General features: G+C 47.7%; 2 protein-coding genes and 1 pseudogene across 2 annotated transcripts in view; 2 read left to right on the top strand and 1 right to left on the bottom strand.

Moving 5' to 3' along the window:
* Positions 1-256: 256 nt before the first annotated feature.
* On the top strand, positions 257-1,203 carry LOC140374772 (olfactory receptor 2H2-like). The gene has a single exon (XM_072461771.1). The coding sequence runs from the start codon at positions 259-261 to the stop codon at positions 1,177-1,179; it is 921 nt and encodes a 306-aa protein (XP_072317872.1). The 5' UTR covers positions 257-258; the 3' UTR covers positions 1,180-1,203.
* A 353-nt stretch (positions 1,204-1,556) lies between these two features.
* LOC140374740 (non-selective voltage-gated ion channel VDAC1 pseudogene) lies at positions 1,557-4,879 on the top strand (annotated as a pseudogene).
* Positions 4,880-11,645: 6,766 nt separating this feature from the next.
* LOC140374739 (Na(+)/citrate cotransporter-like) overlaps positions 11,646-16,813 on the bottom strand; it is a 69,619-nt gene continuing 64,451 nt past the window's right edge. Inside the window, exon 11 of the mRNA XM_072461739.1 lies at positions 11,646-11,828. Coding sequence (XP_072317840.1) covers positions 11,646-11,828 — 183 coding nt within the window. The remainder of the gene's footprint in view (positions 11,829-16,813) is intronic.

The raw sequence follows: 16,813 nt of genomic DNA, 5'->3' as shown, positions 1-16,813 counted from the left end.
TAGTGTTCCACGTCTTATTAAAGGTGTGGAGGCATCAAAACTATGTCAAATGTAAAATTTCAGTTTATTCACTTTGTCATTCAACAAATTCGACATTGTTGGGTTGTTTGTGGCCCTCTGCTCAGTATAAGTTTCAAAATGCGGACCTGTGTGAAAAAGGTTTGGACACCCCTGACTTAAAGTGTGTGTTGCATTTACCTCTACAGTACATTCACACACTGACATGAACATATCTCATGTGTGTGATCTCACAGGTGAATGGAGAACCGCAGTAGTGCCCTGCTGCAGATGGAAGGCCTGTCCTTGTCTCACAGCCCTTTCCTCGCTGTCTTCTCCATCTTCCTCCTGTCTTATGTCCTTATAATGGTGGGAAACGTGGGCAACATGTTCCTGATCCTGAGGGAGCGCAGTCTGCACCAGCCCGTGTACCTGCTGCTGTGTAACCTCTGCATCAACGACATCATCGGTGGTACTCACGTCATCCCACGGTTACTCGCTGACATGCTCAGAGCACCCTCAGAGCGCCTCATCTCGTACCCCGAATGTGTAACTCAGGCCTATGTCACTCAGTTGTCCGGGACCACATCCCACATCATCCTCATGATCATGGCGTTTGACCGTTACGTGGCCATATGCGACCCGCTGCACTACACCACGATCATGAGCGGTCGGATGCTAGTGAAGCTAATGGCATCAGCATGGGGCGTGGCTGTGGTGATGGTGAGCATTCTGATTGGTCTGTCGGTGCGGCTAACTCGCTGTCGCTCTATGATCGCAAACCCATACTGCGATAACGCCTCTCTGTTCAAGCTGTCGTGTGAGAGTACCCTGATCAACAACGTGTTCGGGCTGCTCTACACCGTGCTGCTGCTGAGCGCCTCCATCGGGTCTGTTCTCCTGACCTACGGCAAGATCACGCTGGTGTGTCTGAGGACCAACAGCTCCAGCCTGAATCGCCGCGCCCTGCAGACCTGCTCAACTCACCTGCTGGTGTACCTGCTGATGCTGCTGAGTGGAGCTGTGGTCATCACGCTGCACCGGTTCCCTCAGTACTCTGACTACAGGAAGCTGGCAGGCATTCTGTTTGTCGTGGTGCCTGGGGCTGCAAACCCCATCATCTACGGAGTGCAGTGCAGAGACATACGCAACGCCTGGGCCCGGCCCTCCAGGGGGAAGTGAAAATATAATAAATACTATGAAACAATTGTGTTTCGACTTCCGGTCTTGCCGGCGCTTTGAGTAGATGCACCCAACACAGCTGCAGCAATCATAGCTTTAAAATCATCGTTTGACCCACCTAATCCCAAAGAAGAAGAACAAGGGATGATTAAACAAGGAATACACAAATCCGGTAACACTACGGCACCAAAACAAACAAAGCTGATGACCCACGATCCCATTGGAAAACAGCCCGCACAAGCTAACAAAGCAAATGAGGCTAACATGGCTAGCAAAACTGACTGGGAGAACAGCAGTCCCTCCCAGATGTAGATTCTCATGACTTCTCTGCATCGGAAGAGGGAGAGAATATAACAGATCATCAGATATGGCTTAAGATGTCTGAAGTGCAGCATGTCATGGAGTCTCTTAGAGCCGAGGTGACAGAGGCCATGGGCCCGGCCGTATCTGCTGCAGTCGCCGCTCAGGTGAAATCAGAAAGAGTAACTGGATTATGCATGGACGCTTTCAGACAATGCTGACAATCTGCACACAGTAGGAGCCGAGATGGAGGCGCTTCGGCCCAGGATGACGATGCTGGAGTACATCCACAACAGCCTCCTTCTCTCCGCTCGCTGCATCGAAACCACGGGGTCCCACTCACGTCAACCTGGGGAAGTCCGCCAGGGACGTCTTCACCAAGGGCAATGGTTTCGGGCTCTACTCTCCACGTGAGTTTGCCTCATTCATTCTGGCTGCTGTTTACATCCCGCTGAGCGTGTGCTCGCGGAGCAGATCAGAAAAGTAGAGCAGACCTATCCGGATTCCCTGGGAATTATCCTGGGCGATTTTAACAAGGGAAATCTTAGCCATGAACTACCAAAGTACAGACAGCTTATTAAAATCTCGACCAGAGAGCAGAACACGATGGATCACTGCTGCACAACAATCAATAACGTCTTCCGTGCTGTGGCCCGAGCTGCGCTGGGCTCGTCAGACCACGTCATGATTCATCTGATCCCCACGTACAGACAGAGGCTGAAGCTCCTCAAACATGTAGTGAGGACTTCCAAGAGGTGGACCAATGAGGCAGTGGAGGAGGAGCTACGTGACATCACAGACTGGGAGGTTTTCAGAGCTGCCACAGACAGTTTGGATGAATACATGGACAGGGCCGGAAACAGAGAGCGCACAGGGCCGGAGACAGAGAGCACTACAAAGAGGCAAAGTACGGGTTCAGTAAGGAGGTGGAGGAGAGCTAGATCTCAGTACAACACTGAGCTAGATCTCAGTACAACACGCGTCTGGAGCAGTAGTTCTCGTACAACAACCCCGCCTCTGTGTTGAGTGACCCCGCCTCTGTGTGGAGTGACCCCGCCTCTGTGTGGAGTGACCCCGCCTCTGTGTGGAGTGACCCCGCCTCTGTGTGGAGTGACCCCGCCTCTGTGTGGAGTGACCCCGCCTCTCTGTGGAGTGACCCCGCCTCTGTGTGGAGTGACCCCGCCTCTGTGTGGAGTGACCCCGCCTCTGTTTTGAGTGACCCCGCCTCTGTGTGGAGTGGCCCCGCCTCTGTGTGGAGAGGGCTCCGGCTTCTCACAAACTACAAGCCAAGAGATCCCCTTCTGTAGATGACAGAAAACTGGCCCAACAACTAAATACTTTCTACTGCAGATTTGACCCCTGCTCCCCCACTGTGGCCACCTCAGACCTGTGGCGCTGACGTCTGTAGTCATGAAGTCATTTGAGCGCCTGGTCCTTCCCCACCTCAAGTCCCTCGCGGCTGGGGAAGAATGTCTCAGACACTTGGACTATCAGCACAGGAGCTCCACAGAGCTGTGTACTTTCTCCCCTGCTCTTCTCCCTGTACACAAACTGCTACACCTCCAGCCACGACTCCGTAAAACTAATCAAGTTTGCGGACGACACCACCCTCATCGCCATGACGACACCACCCTCATCACCATGACGACAAAACCCTCATCATCATGACGACACCACCCTCATCACCATGACGACAAAACCCTCATCATCATGATGACACCACCCTCATCACCATGACGACACCACCCTCATCGGGCTCATCTGGGACGGGGATGAGTCTGTCTACAGGAGGTGGAGCGGCTGGTGCAGCTGTAACAACCTGGAGTTCAACGCCAAGAAAACAGTGGACTTCAGGAAAGCCCCCAGCCCCCCAGCCCCCCCTCACCATCACAGACTCCCCCATCACCACTGTGAACTCCCTCCTCTTTCTCGGTATCACCATCACCCGGGACCTCAAGTGGGGGCCCACTATCAACTCTCTCACCGGGAAGGCCCAGCTGAGGATTAATTCCTGCGGCAGCTGAAGAAAGCAAAGCTGCCAGCGGCGATGATGGTGCAGTTCTAGACGGCCATCATTGAGTCCATCCTCACCTCCTCCATCACCTCCTCCATCACCTCCTCCTCACCTCCTCCATCACTCCTCCATCACCTCCTCCATCACCTCCTCCATCACCTCCTCCATCACCTCCTCCATCACCTCCTCCATCACCTCCTCCATCACCTCCTCCATCACCTCCTCCATCACCTCCTCCATCACCTCCTCCATCACCTCCTCCATCACCTCCTCCGTCACCTCCTCCATCACCTCCTCCATCACCTCCTCCTCACCTCCTCCATCACCATGTGGTACGCTGGAGCCGCAGCCAGAGGCAAACAGAAACTACAGCGCCCTCTGCTGAGAAGGTGATCGGACTTCCATCTCTGCAGGACCTGTACGTCTGCAGGACTCTGGGACGTACAGGTCGGATCACAGCCGACCCTTCTCACCGGCACATGAACTGTTTGAACCGCTTCCCTTAGGCAGGAGGCCACTCCCCTCAGGCAGGAGCAAGCACTTTGCACTCACTGTTCACTTTTTATTGCACTACATATTTTATTTCATGTACATATCATGTCTGTTTTTAACTCTACCTTCCTATTTTTAATACCCGGTAGTTATTTATTGTCCTTTGTTTTTGTATTCATTGTTCAGTGTTTGATGTTTGTGTTGCACCAGGACAAGTTCCAATGTCCGTGAATCCTGTTCATTGACAAATGGCAATAAACTTTATTCTGATTCTGATTCGGAAACTGGACTTGAAACAAAGTTGGAGAATGGTCTGGAGTTCACGAGCACCGGCTCAGCCACCCCGAGACCAGCAAAGTGAACGGATCCCTGGAGACCAAGTACAAGTGGTCTGAGCACGGCCTAACGTTTACCGAGAAGGTGAACACAGACAACACTTCGGCCACGAAGATCATCGTTGACCAGCTGCTCAAAAGCCTCAAGTTGACGTTCGACTCGTCTTTCTCACCAAACACTGGGAAGAAGGGCGGTAAGGTGAAGGCAGTCTACAGGTGCAAGCACATAAACGTCGACGTTAACGGCGCGGCGGCCCACGGCATTGCGGCGGTCGAGTACGAGGGCTGGCTTGCCGGGTACCAGACCACGTTCAAGGCCGGCTGCAACAGCATCACCCAGAGTAACTTCGCCGTGGGCTGCTCGACCGATGGGTTCCAGCTCCACAATAACGTAAATGACGGCACAGATTTCGGCGGCTCCATCTGCCAGAAGGTGAACGATAAACTGGAAACGGCCATGAACCTGGCCTGGACTGCGGGCAACAGCAACACTCGCTTTGGCATCGCTGCCAAATACCAGATCGAGCAGGACTGCGACTCTGCGAAGGTAAACAACTAAAGCTTTGTGGACCTGCACTCAGGCGCAGAAGCCGACCCTCTCCGCGCTCCTGGACGGGAAGAACGTCAAGCTCAACGTTTTCTTTTTTACCCTTTCAGCTGTTCTGTGTTCCTATGGTTCTTGTGTTTGTTTGTTGTTTTTGACCAGAGAGATTAAAAATATTCAAGAGTTCTCAACGGTATGATCAATACAATCGAGCAAATGGCATCGGAAGTGTTACAAGTCGCATCCTTCAACGTGAACGGCACTGAACCCAATCAAACCAACAAACATTTAACAAACATGAAAAAAGAAAGAATTTATATATTTACAAGAGACACATCTGAATGACTCTGAACATCAAAAACTAACAAAATTGTTATAAACAATCCCATTATTTATCACACAAAGGCAAACATAGAAGGAGAGTTGCAAATTTGATTTCAAACGAATAATTTTGAACAGTTTTGAATGTAAAGATAAAGAGGTCAGATATGAACTGGTTAAAGGGAATATTAATGGAAATGTTTTCACTCTTTTAAACGTGTCTGCTCCACCAGGGGGCGATATCACTTTCTCTGCTGAGGTCATGGATCTGACTGTGAACCACTCTGAGGGAACCCTGACCCTGAACCACTCTGAGGGAACCCTGACCCCTGACCCACTGTGAGGGAACCCTGACCCTGACCCTGAAACCACTCTGAGGAAACCCTGATCTGTGGAGGAGAGTGGAACCTTCACATTCAGCTAAATTAGACGTGTGGAGCTCAAGAGGCTCTGGAGGAACAAGAAAGAAGACGTTTTGTGATTGACATCTGGAGGGAATTGAACCTGTTGTGGAAACTATTCTGTAACAAATGGCAGAGAAATGAGGCGAAATATAATATATATTTATATAAGTTTTCTTGTTCAAAAGTGCATATTTATTTCAGCCGTGCACAGCCAAAATGCTCTCCATGACATTTGTCTCTTCCTCCCTGGTCTGGACCAGAACAAAGATTGAGTTCAAGTTATTAAGGCACAACAGGTGCCGCATATGCACAAAACCAGTCGAAACATATTACAGAAAAACACACTCAATGTTCTACCACATGTGAGACGTCCTTGGATCCGCAGCTGTCAGTCTGTTTTCACAGGGACGTCTGCAGAGCCTGGCTTCAGGCGCCGGTGAGGCTGGCTGCTGCGTTACAACGTCCTCCTCTTTTTCAAACCTTTCCGAACTTTCTATGCCCTTTTTCATTTCATTTTTGTAAATATTTTACATACATCCACTTGCCGGATACGCTGGACACGCGTTGATTTGGACTTATTTGCGCGGCTCAGGAGCTGTTTCTCATTTTCCCGGGAGAAAGCACACCCTTCCGGGAGAGATTTTGAGAAAGGCAGGCGCACTGGTGCCAAGCTCCGGGAGAAGAAGGGCTGCTTCAGACCCGCGGTACAGAAGGTCGTCATGGGAAACGTGTGGTCCCTTCAAAATAAGACGGCGGAGCTGGCAAGTCTTATAAGATACGAAAGGGATTACAAAGACTGTAGCATCATTTTGCTCACAGAGACCTGGCTAACCCCAGAAATCCCGGATCATACTGTTGCTTTGGAACATTTTCATCTTCTTCGCGCAGACCGGACGAGGGAGAGTGGAAACAGAAGAAGTGGAGGCCTTGCGGTATTTGTTCATGAAAGGTGGTGTAGATCAAGCCACATCACAGTCAGAGAACAACTGTGTAACAGAGACATTGAACTGTTAGCCGTTAGCATGAGGCCATATTATCTGCCCCGGGAGTTCTCACACGTTATTGTAATAACACTGTACGTAGCCCCGTCTGCTAACGCTGACAATGCCTGTGGAGCACCCGCAGGCTCTCTTCCTCGTCTCTGGTGACTTTAACCACGCTTCTCATACACCACGCCACATACACCAGTATGTCACCTGCCCCACCAGAGACAATAGAACACTGGATTTATTCTTTGCCAACACCAGGAGGCTCCTCCCCCCTCCCTCCCCTGGTCAGCTCGGACCACACCCTTGTACATCTGAGGCCTGTGTATGAACCCATGGTGCACAGGCAGCCTGTGGTTCCCCGTGTGGTGAGGAGGTGCTCTGCTGAGAGCGAGGAGGCTCTGAGGGACTGCTTCAGCAGCACTGTCTGGACTGAGCTCTATGGCCCACATGGGGAGGACATCAAAACCATCACAGAGCATCAGGACATCAACACCATCACAGAGCATCAGGACATCAGCACCATCACAGAGCATCACGGACTACATCAACTTCTGTTTTGAGAACATTGTTCCCTCCGGACGGTGTTTTCCAAACAACAAGCCGTGGATTAACCGTGAACTGAAGGCTCTGCTGAAGGAGAAGAAGAAGAGCCTTCAGGTCAGGGAACAAGGAGGAGCTGAAGACTGTGCAGAAGGAGCTGAGGAGGAAGATCAGGAGGAAGCTACAAGAGGAGGAGCAGCTGCAGCAGCAGAACATTCAGGGAGTGGGAGGAGCCTGAAAACCACCTCAGGCTTCAAAGTCCCCCCTGTCCAGACGGAGGGGGATCTACAGTGGGTGAATGATTTAAATACTCCCTTCTTGAGGTTTGATCAACCATGGACCCGCTGCAGTTTGCATACCGGTCTGGCATCGGAGTGGAGGACGCCATCATCTCCTGCTGCACCGCTCTCTCTCTCTCACCTGGAGAAGCCTGGCAGCTCTGTGAGGATCCTGTTCTTTCATCTCTCCAGCGCCTTCAACACCATCAGCTCCTGAGGGACAAGCTGGAGACGGGTGGTGTGAAGTACGACCTGCAGATTGGATCCTGGACTACCTCACAGACCAACTCTAGTTTGTGAGAGCCCGGGACTGTGTGTCTGACACTCGGACCTGCAATCTGAGGGGCCTGCAGTGTGGGGGACCTGCAGTGTGGGGACCTGCAGTATGGGGGACCTGCAGTGTGGGGACCTGAAGTGTGGGACCTGCAGTGTGGGGGACCTGCAGTGTGGGGACCTGAAGTGTGGGACCTGCAGTGTAGGGGACCTGCAGTGTGTGGGCCCCAGGGCACCGTCCTTGCGCCCTTTCTCTTCACCCTTTACACTGCAGACCTCAGACATGGACAGTTGTGTCCTGCAGAAGTTCTCTGACCACTCTGCCATCATCAGACTCATCACGGACGATGATGTGGAGGACAGAGGACTGGAGCAGGGCTTTGTGGAACCACCTCCTCATCAACACGGGGAAGACCAAGGAGATGGTGGTGGACTTCCAGAGAGGCCACGCCCCCCTCACCAGTGAACATCCAGGGACGGGACATTGAGAGAGTGACTCATACAAGGACCTGGTGTTCATCTGAACCACAAACTGAACTGGACTCATAACACAGACTGTACAGGAAGAGCCAGAGTGGGCTCTACCTCCTGAGGAGACTCAGGTCTTTTGGAGTGACAGGGCCACTCCTGACAGGGCCGCTCCTGAAGACCTTCTCCGACTCTGTGGTGCATCAGCTCCTGTAGGTGTGGTCTGCTGGAGCAGCAGCATCACAGAGAGGGAGAGGAAGAGGCTGGACACAGCTCCGTCCTGGGCTGTCCTCTGGACTCGGTGCAGGAGGTGGGGGACAGAAGGGTCCTGGCTAAACTCACATCTATGCTGGACCATGAGTGTCGCCCCCTGCGGGACACTCTGTCCCCTGCGGGACACTCTGTCCCCTGCAGGACACTCTGTCCCTTCTGGAGAGCAGCTTCAGTGACTGATCCACCCTCGCTGTGTGAAGGAAAGGTTTCGCAGTTTGTCCTTCTGCTGCTGTCACTGTATAACAAACACTGCCCTGAACACGTGCAATACTGATTTAACCATGTGCAATACCATCATATTCATGTGCAATACTGTCGTACTCACACGCAATTAAGGCCATATTCATGTGCATACAACTGATGTAAATAAGAGTGTTATATTTTGTTTACTTACTTACTATTAGTATTATTTAGTCTTATGCTAGCTATTTTTACTTTATTTTATTATTATTATTTTATTATTATCTTATTTTTATCTTTATCGTTTTATTTGATTTATCTATTTTATTTCCCCCCCTCCATTCCCTATGAAGATACAAGAGGAGTTTTGTGTTTTGTTCATAAGAGTGTTTTTGAAACTTCTTAATGTAACAATGTAATGTGTGGACATTAAAGGATTATCTTATCTTATCTTATCTTATCTTCACTTATCTTATCTTATCGTATCTTATCTTAGCTTATCTTATCTTATCTTAACTTATCTTATCTTAACTTATCTTATCTTATCTTATCTTATCTTAACTTAACTTATCTTAACTTAACTTATCTTATCTTATCTTATCTTATCTTAACTTAACTTATCTTATCTTATCTTAACTTATCTTAACTTAACTTATCTTATCTTATCTTATCTTAACTTAACTTATCTTATCTTATCTTATCTTATCTTATCTTAACTTATCTTATCTTATCTTATCTTAACTTATCTTATCTTATCTTATCTTAACTTATCTTATCTTATCTTATCTTAACTTATCTTATCTTATCTTATCTTATCTTATCTTAACTTATCTTATCTTAACTTATCTTAACTTATCTTATCTTATCTTAACTTAGAGCCACAAGTGTGACCCGGATGTTACACACATAATAAGACCTAAGTTTTATGACATTTTTACATCACAATTCCCTCCTTCTGATTAAAATTAAACCTTTGTTTTATTATTAATCATTAGCATAAATGTCAACAATGTATCAATCAATATAAGTAAATCAACAACCTGAAAATCAGAAGAAGGTGAAGCACATCATCAAATCTGTCAAAGGAGAAACACTTAACACTTGTCCAGAGGATAAACCTTTTATAACACTTTAAACCAGTGTCTCAATCCTCACATTACCACAGAATTATCACATGTATTTGAAATGCACATGGGCCTTCTCCCCCTGTGATTAGGTGAAGTATAAGATTAAGAATAAATGAAATTAAAGCCGCAAGCGGCAATGATCGGCCCTCGCCACGCCGCCGCCGCCACGCCGCAAGAGGAGGGGGCGCTAACGCGCCCCAATTGTCCTTTTATTACATCTACTGCTGAATCTGTGACGCTGTCACATCTTCTCCCCTTTGTTTTACATCAAAAAGCAATTTTATTTTGAATTCTTGGCAAAATGTGCGGCTTTGCCGCACAGACACCGTGACTCTTAGAATAAAAATGTGGATAACTTTTGATGGTCCTGAAGATGAGTCTCACCAAATTTCAGGTTAATAGGGCTAAAGCCCTGAGGGGGAGGAGTTTGTGAAAGTCTAAAGTGTAAACATGTTCTGGCGATTTCCCCATTGGAATAACATGGGAGGTTTTGGTCATCGCTACGGCAAAACCATAACAATTATGACATGGGTCATTGACTTTTTTGATGGGGATGCTAAAATTGAGTTGGGTGTCAAATTTCATATAATTTCGCAAAACTAGACATTTAACCTCATTTTCACTTCAAGTAGGTTTAGGGCAAGTTTAACAACTGATTTTAATTTGACGCAATTCGGACTTTATCTGCGCAAACGGCAGAAATGTTAAATTTGGGAGATTTCTGAAATTCTAGCTAAAGTTTGCGGCTTCGCCCAAACCCACAGAGACCGTGACAGGGTCAATGTCATTTGAATAACTTTTGATGTCCCACTCCTCAGTAGCATTTTCACACAATTTCAGCTTTTTAGGGCCAACGCCCTGAGAGGAGTTCGTAAAAGTACAACGTTTGGAAAAACTCCCGAGTCATGCTTAGCCATTTTTGAAGCAATATGGCCGACATTTGGTTGGGCGGACGGCGTTGCCGTAATAATATTTTTTACTTCTCTTGTCGCCATCTACCTCTGCGCCAAATTTCATGATTCTACCATCATATTTTTTTTGGGTCATTTCCTATTTCTCAATGCATTTTTGGTACATTTGGGGGCGCAAAGAAGAAGAAGAAAGAATAATATTCCGATGCGAAAACAATGTTTCCCATTTTTCAAATATCATAAACTATACATTTTCGGAAAGCGCTTGCGCTTTCCTACCTCATGGTGTGGGTCCCTGGTCACTGACGGCTCCGCCCACTTTGTGTTTTTGGCCCTCTAAACAGTAATAATGTTCAATTTTTGCATTACATGTTTATATGAACGGAACATGCAAGAGATGGAACGTATTTGTGAGCTACTTAGAGCAAATGAGTGCTTTATATGGTACTTGCTTTACAACGGTAATGTTCCATTTTCCCACTACTAATTAGTCTGCACGTGGCGTGCGTGAGTGAAGGAGTGCGTTAGTGAGTGTTTGGAAGTGGGCGAGCGCTTCGCGCTCGATTTCGTGCGCACTACGTGCGCACTTTTGCAGCCGTGCTTCGCACGGCCTTACGAGATTAATAGGCCTCTCGCAGCTTGTGGCGCTCGGGCCTAATAACAAAACCAAATGGTTCTAATGTAATTTGTTTTAGTTACATTTGAAACTAATGGATCCTCTGCAGATGGAGTCGTCATCTGAGTCACTCACATCATCAGGATCACCAGGTGGAGTGATCCTGTCAGGTCCTGTCAGGTCCTGACAGGTCCTGTCATTGGAATGGACACAAATTGGGCAGAAACCATCTTACTAATCATCCTGTGAAGCATGTGAATGTAGAGCCAGGTTTAATGTGGGCTGGTCCAAAGAGTGGTCCCACTTCTAAGTTGTGAGATATGAGTTATCATTTTTCCACACGGACCAAACTATCTTCAAACTATCTCAGAAGTTTAGCATAATCTAGAGATATCAGAGTGTCAGGTGACCTGGAGGTCAGGTGACCTGGAGGTCAGGTGACCTGGAGGTCGGGTGACCTGGAGGTCGGGTGACCTGGAGGTCAGGTGACCTGTTGGATAGGTCAGGTGACCTGTTGGATGGGTCAGGTGACCTGTTGGATGGGTCAGGCACAGGAAGAGGCAGCACATGTGGGGAGGTGGTTGCTATGGGGACATGTGTTTACACAGATAGCAATCTTTCCGTTTGTGACTCTCGGCTATATATTTAGTGTATCGATTCCAGAAATGTAGTGTGTAGACAGTGGAATGATGCTAATGTATGTGATGCTAATGTATGTGATGCTAATGTATGTGATGCTAATGTATGTGATGCTAATGTATGTGATGCTAATGTATGTGATGCTAATGTATGTGATGCTAATGTATGTGATGCTAATGTATGTGATGTGTGTCTCAGCTTTGGGTCATGATTCTGCAGAGTGCGAGTGTCACGGTCTAAACTTTGTTCTTTTAGACTTATCGTGTTTGGCAGAACAATATGAAGTATCAACCATGTTAAAGCTGCAGACAACAACAACAACAACAACAACAACAACAACAAGATTCTACAATTCAAAGACCTGCCAGTGCTCCTGTCGATCATGTTAGAGCTTTTGGACTCCGAGGGGCTCCTCTCCCGAAGAGGAGCCGGGTGTGGCCTGGGAGCCATGAGGAAAGTGGAGCTTTAAACTGCCACGTACTCGGAGCACCCGCTCAGACCGCTCAGACCGCTCAGACCGCTCAGACCGCTCAGACCCGCTCAGACCGCTCAGACCGCTCAGACCACTCGGACCGCTCTGACCCGCTCAGACCGCTCGGACCGCTCGGACCGCTCGAACCGCTCGGACCGCTCAGACCGCTCAGACCCGCTCAGACCGCTCAGACCGCTCAGACCTAGTCTGGTGGTGCAGGTCGAGCCTTACGACCCGCTCGGGCCCCGCTGTCTCGCACTTGAGATCGTTGCAAATCAAAGGTCCCACAGCTCTCCTACATCTCTAAAGTCAGTGTTCTGCAGCTCCTACATCTCTAAAGTCAGTGTTCTGCAGCTCCTACATCTCTAAAGTCAGTGTTCTGCAGCTCCTACATCTCTAAAGTCAGTGTTCTGCAGCTCCTACATCTCTAAAGTCAGTGTTCTGCAGCTCCTACATCTCTAAAGTCAGTGTTCTGCAGCTCTCCTACATCTCTAAAGTCAGTGTTCTGCAGCTCCTACATCTCTAAAGTCAGTGTTCTGCAGCTCTCCTACATCTCTAAAGTCAGTGTTCTGCAGCTCCTACATCTCTAAAGTCAGTGTTCTGCAGCTCTCCTACATCTCTAAAGTCAGTGTTCTGCAGCTCTCCTACATCTCTAAAGTCAGTGTTCTGCAGCTCCTACATCTCTAAAGTCAGTGTTCTGCAGCTCTCCTACATCTCTAAAGTCAGTGTTCTGCAGCTCTCCTACATCTCTAAAGTCAGTGTTCTGCAGCTCCTACATCTCTAAAGTCAGTGTTCTGCAGCTCTCCTACATCTCTAAAGTCAGTGTTCTGCAGCTCTCCTACATCTCTAAAGTCAGTGTTCTGCAGCTCCTACATCTCTAAAGTCAGTGTTCTGCAGCTCTCCTACATCTCTAAAGTCAGTGTTCTGCAGCTCTCCTACATCTCTAAAGTCAGTGTTCTGCAGCTCCTACATCTCTAAAGTCAGTGTTCTGCAGCTCTCCTACATCTCTAAAGTCAGTGTTCTGCAGCTCTCCTACATCTCTAAAGTCAGTGTTTTGCAGCTCTCCTACATCTCTAAAGTCAGTGTTCTGCAGCTCTCCTACATCTCTAAAGTCAGTGTTCTGCAGCTCTCCTACATCTCTAAAGTCAGTGTTCTGCAGCTCCTACATCTCTAAAGTCAGTGTTCTGCAGCTCCTACATCTCTAAAGTCAGTGTTCTGCAGCTCCTACATCTCTAAAGTCAGTGTTCTGCAGCTCCTACATCTCTAAAGTCAGTGTTCTGCAGCTCTCCTACATCTCTAAAGTCAGTGTTCTGCAGCTCCTACATCTCTAAAGTCAGTGTTCTGCAGCTCTCCTACATCTCTAAAGTCAGTGTTCTGCAGCTCTCCTACATCTCTAAAGTCAGTGTTCTGCAGCTCCTACATCTCTAAAGTCAGTGTTCTGCAGCTCTCCTACATCTCTAAAGTCAGTGTTCTGCAGCTCTCCTACATCTCTAAAGTCAGTGTTCTGCAGCTCTCCTACATCTCTAAAGTCAGTGTTCTGCAGCTCTCCTACATCTCTAAAGTCAGTGTTCTGCAGCTCCTACATCTCTAAAGTCAGTGTTCTGCAGCTCTCCTACATCTCTAAAGTCAGTGTTCTGCAGCTCTCCTACATCTCTAAAGTCAGTGTTCTGCAGCTCCTACATCTCTAAAGTCAGTGTTCTGCAGCTCTCCTACATCTCTAAAGTCAGTGTTCTGCAGCTCCTACATCTCTAAAGTCAGTGTTCTGCAGCTCCTACATCTCTAAAGTCAGTGTTCTGCAGCTCTCCTACATCTCTAAAGTCAGTGTTCTGCAGCTCCTGCATCTCTAAAGTCAGTGTTCTGCAGCTCTCCTACATCTCTAAAGTCAGTGTTCTGCAGCTCCTACATCTCTAAAGTCAGTGTTCTGCAGCTCCTACATCTCTAAAGTCAGTGTTCTGCAGCTCCTACATCTCTAAAGTCAGTGTTCTGCAGCTCTCCTACATCTCTAAAGTCAGTGTTCTGCAGCTCTCCTACATCTCTAAAGTCAGTGTTCTGCAGCTCCTACATCTCTAAAGTCAGTGTTCTGCAGCTCTCCTACATCTCTAAAGTCAGTGTTCTGCAGCTCTCCTACATCTCTAAAGTCAGTGTTCTGCAGCTCTCCTACATCTCTAAAGTAAGTGTTCTGCAGCTCCTACATCTCTAAAGTCAGTGTTCTGCAGCTCTCCTACATCTCTAAAGTCAGTGTTCTGCAGCTCTCCTACATCTCTAAAGTCAGTGTTCTGCAGCTCCTACATCTCTAAAGTCAGTGTTCTGCAGCTCCTACATCTCTAAAGTCAGTGTTCTGCAGCTCTCCTACATCTCTAAAGTCAGTGTTCTGCAGCTCTCCTACATCTCTAAAGTCAGTGTTCTGCAGCTCCTACATCTCTAAAGTCACTGTTCTGCATCTCTCCTACATCTCTAAAGTCAGTGTTCTGCAGCTCCTACATCTCTAAAGTCAGTGTTCTGCAGCTCCTACATCTCTAAAGTCAGTGTTCTGCAGCTCCTACATCTCTAAAGTCAGTGTTCTGCAGCTCTCCTACATCTCTAAAGTCAGTGTTCTGCAGCTCTCCTACATCTCTAAAGTCAGTGTTCTGCAGCTCCTACATCTCTAAAGGTCAGTGTTCTGCAGCTCCTACATCTCTAAAGTCAGTGTTCTGCAGCTCCTACATCTCTAAAGTCAGTGTTCTGCAGCTCTCCTACATCTCTAAAGTCAGTGTTCTGCAGCTCTCCTACATCTCTAAAGTCAGTGTTCTGCAGCTCCTACATCTCTAAAGTCAGTGTTCTGCAGCTCTCCTACATCTCTAAAGTCAGTGTTCTGCAGCTCCTACATCTCTAAAGTCAGTGTTCTGCAGCTCTCCTACATCTCTAAAGTCAGTGTTCTGCAGCTCCTACATCTCTAAAGTCAGTGTTCTGCAGCTCTCCTACATCTCTAAAGTCAGTGTTCTGCAGCTCTCCTACATCTCTAAAGTCAGTGTTCTGCAGCTCCTCATCTCTAAAGTCAGTGTTCTGCAGCTCTCCTACATCTCTAAAGTCAGTGTTCTGCAGCTCTCCTACATCTCTAAAGTCAGTGTTCTGCAGCTCCTACATCTCTAAAGTCAGTGTTCTGCAGCTCCTACATCTCTAAAGTCAGTGTTCTGCAGCTCTCCTACATCTCTAAAGTCAGTGTTCTGCAGCTCCTACATCTCTAAAGTCAGTGTTCTGCAGCTCTCCTACATCTCTAAAGTCAGTGTTCTGCAGCTCTCCTACATCTCTAAAGTCAGTGTTCTGCAGCTCTCCTACATCTCTAAAGTCAGTGTTCTGCAGCTCTCCTACATCTCTAAAGTCAGTGTTCTGCAGCTCCTACATCTCTAAAGTCAGTGTTCTGCAGCTCCTACATCTCTAAAGTCAGTGTTCTGCAGCTCTCCTACATCTCTAAAGTCAGTGTTCTGCAGCTCCTACATCTCTAAAGTCAGTGTTCTGCAGCTCTCCTACATCTCTAAAGTCAGTGTTCTGCAGCTCCTACATCTCTAAAGTCAGTGTTCTGCAGCTCTCCTACATCTCTAAAGTCAGTGTTCTGCAGCTCCTACATCTCTAAAGTCAGTGTTCTGCAGCTCCTACATCTCTAAAGTCAGTGTTCTGCAGCTCTCCTACATCTCTAAAGTCAGTGTTCTGCAGCTCCTACATCTCTAAAGTCAGTGTTCTGCAGCTCCTACATCTCTAAAGTCAGTGTTCTGCAGCTCTCCTACATCTCTAAAGTCAGTGTTCTGCAGCTCCTACATCTCTAAAGTCAGTGTTCTGCAGCTCCTACATCTCTAAAGTCAGTGTTCTGCAGCTCTCCTACATCTCTAAAGTCAGTGTTCTGCAGCTCCTACATCTCTAAAGTCAGTGTTCTGCAGCTCTCCTACATCTCTAAAGTCAGTGTTCTGCAGCTCCTACATCTCTAAAGTCAGTGTTCTGCAGCTCTCCTACATCTCTAAAGTCAGTGTTCTGCAGCTCCTACATCTCTAAAGTCAGTGTTCTGCAGCTCTCCTACATCTCTAAAGTCAGTGTTCTGCAGCTCCTACATCTCTAAAGTCAGTGTTCTGCAGCTCCTACATCTCTAAAGTCAGTGTTCTGCAGCTCTCCTACATCTCTAAAGTCAGTGTTCTGCAGCTCCTACATCTCTAAAGTCAGTGTTCTGCAGCTCTCCTACATCTCTAAAGTCAGTGTTCTGCAGCTCTCCTACATCTCTAAAGTCAGTGTTCTGCAGCTCCTACATCTCTAAAGTCAGTGTTCTGCAGCTCCTACATCTCTAAAGTCAGTGTTCTGCAGCTCTCCTACATCTCTAAAGTCAGTGTTCTGCAGCTCTCCTACATCTCTAAAGTCAGTGTTCTGCAGCTCTCTACATCTCTAAAGTCAGTGTTCTGCAGCTCTCCTACATCTCTAAAGTCAGTGTTCTGCAGC

The sequence above is a fragment of the Eucyclogobius newberryi genome, unplaced genomic scaffold, assembly GCF_026437365.1.
Source record: "Eucyclogobius newberryi isolate DKJ021-1_F unplaced genomic scaffold, fEucNew1.0.hap1 SCAF_31, whole genome shotgun sequence".
NCBI classification, from domain to species: Eukaryota; Metazoa; Chordata; class Actinopteri; order Gobiiformes; family Gobiidae; genus Eucyclogobius; species Eucyclogobius newberryi.
The sequence above is the reverse complement of the archived record's forward strand: the minus strand, read 5'-3'. Positions and strand labels throughout refer to the sequence as shown.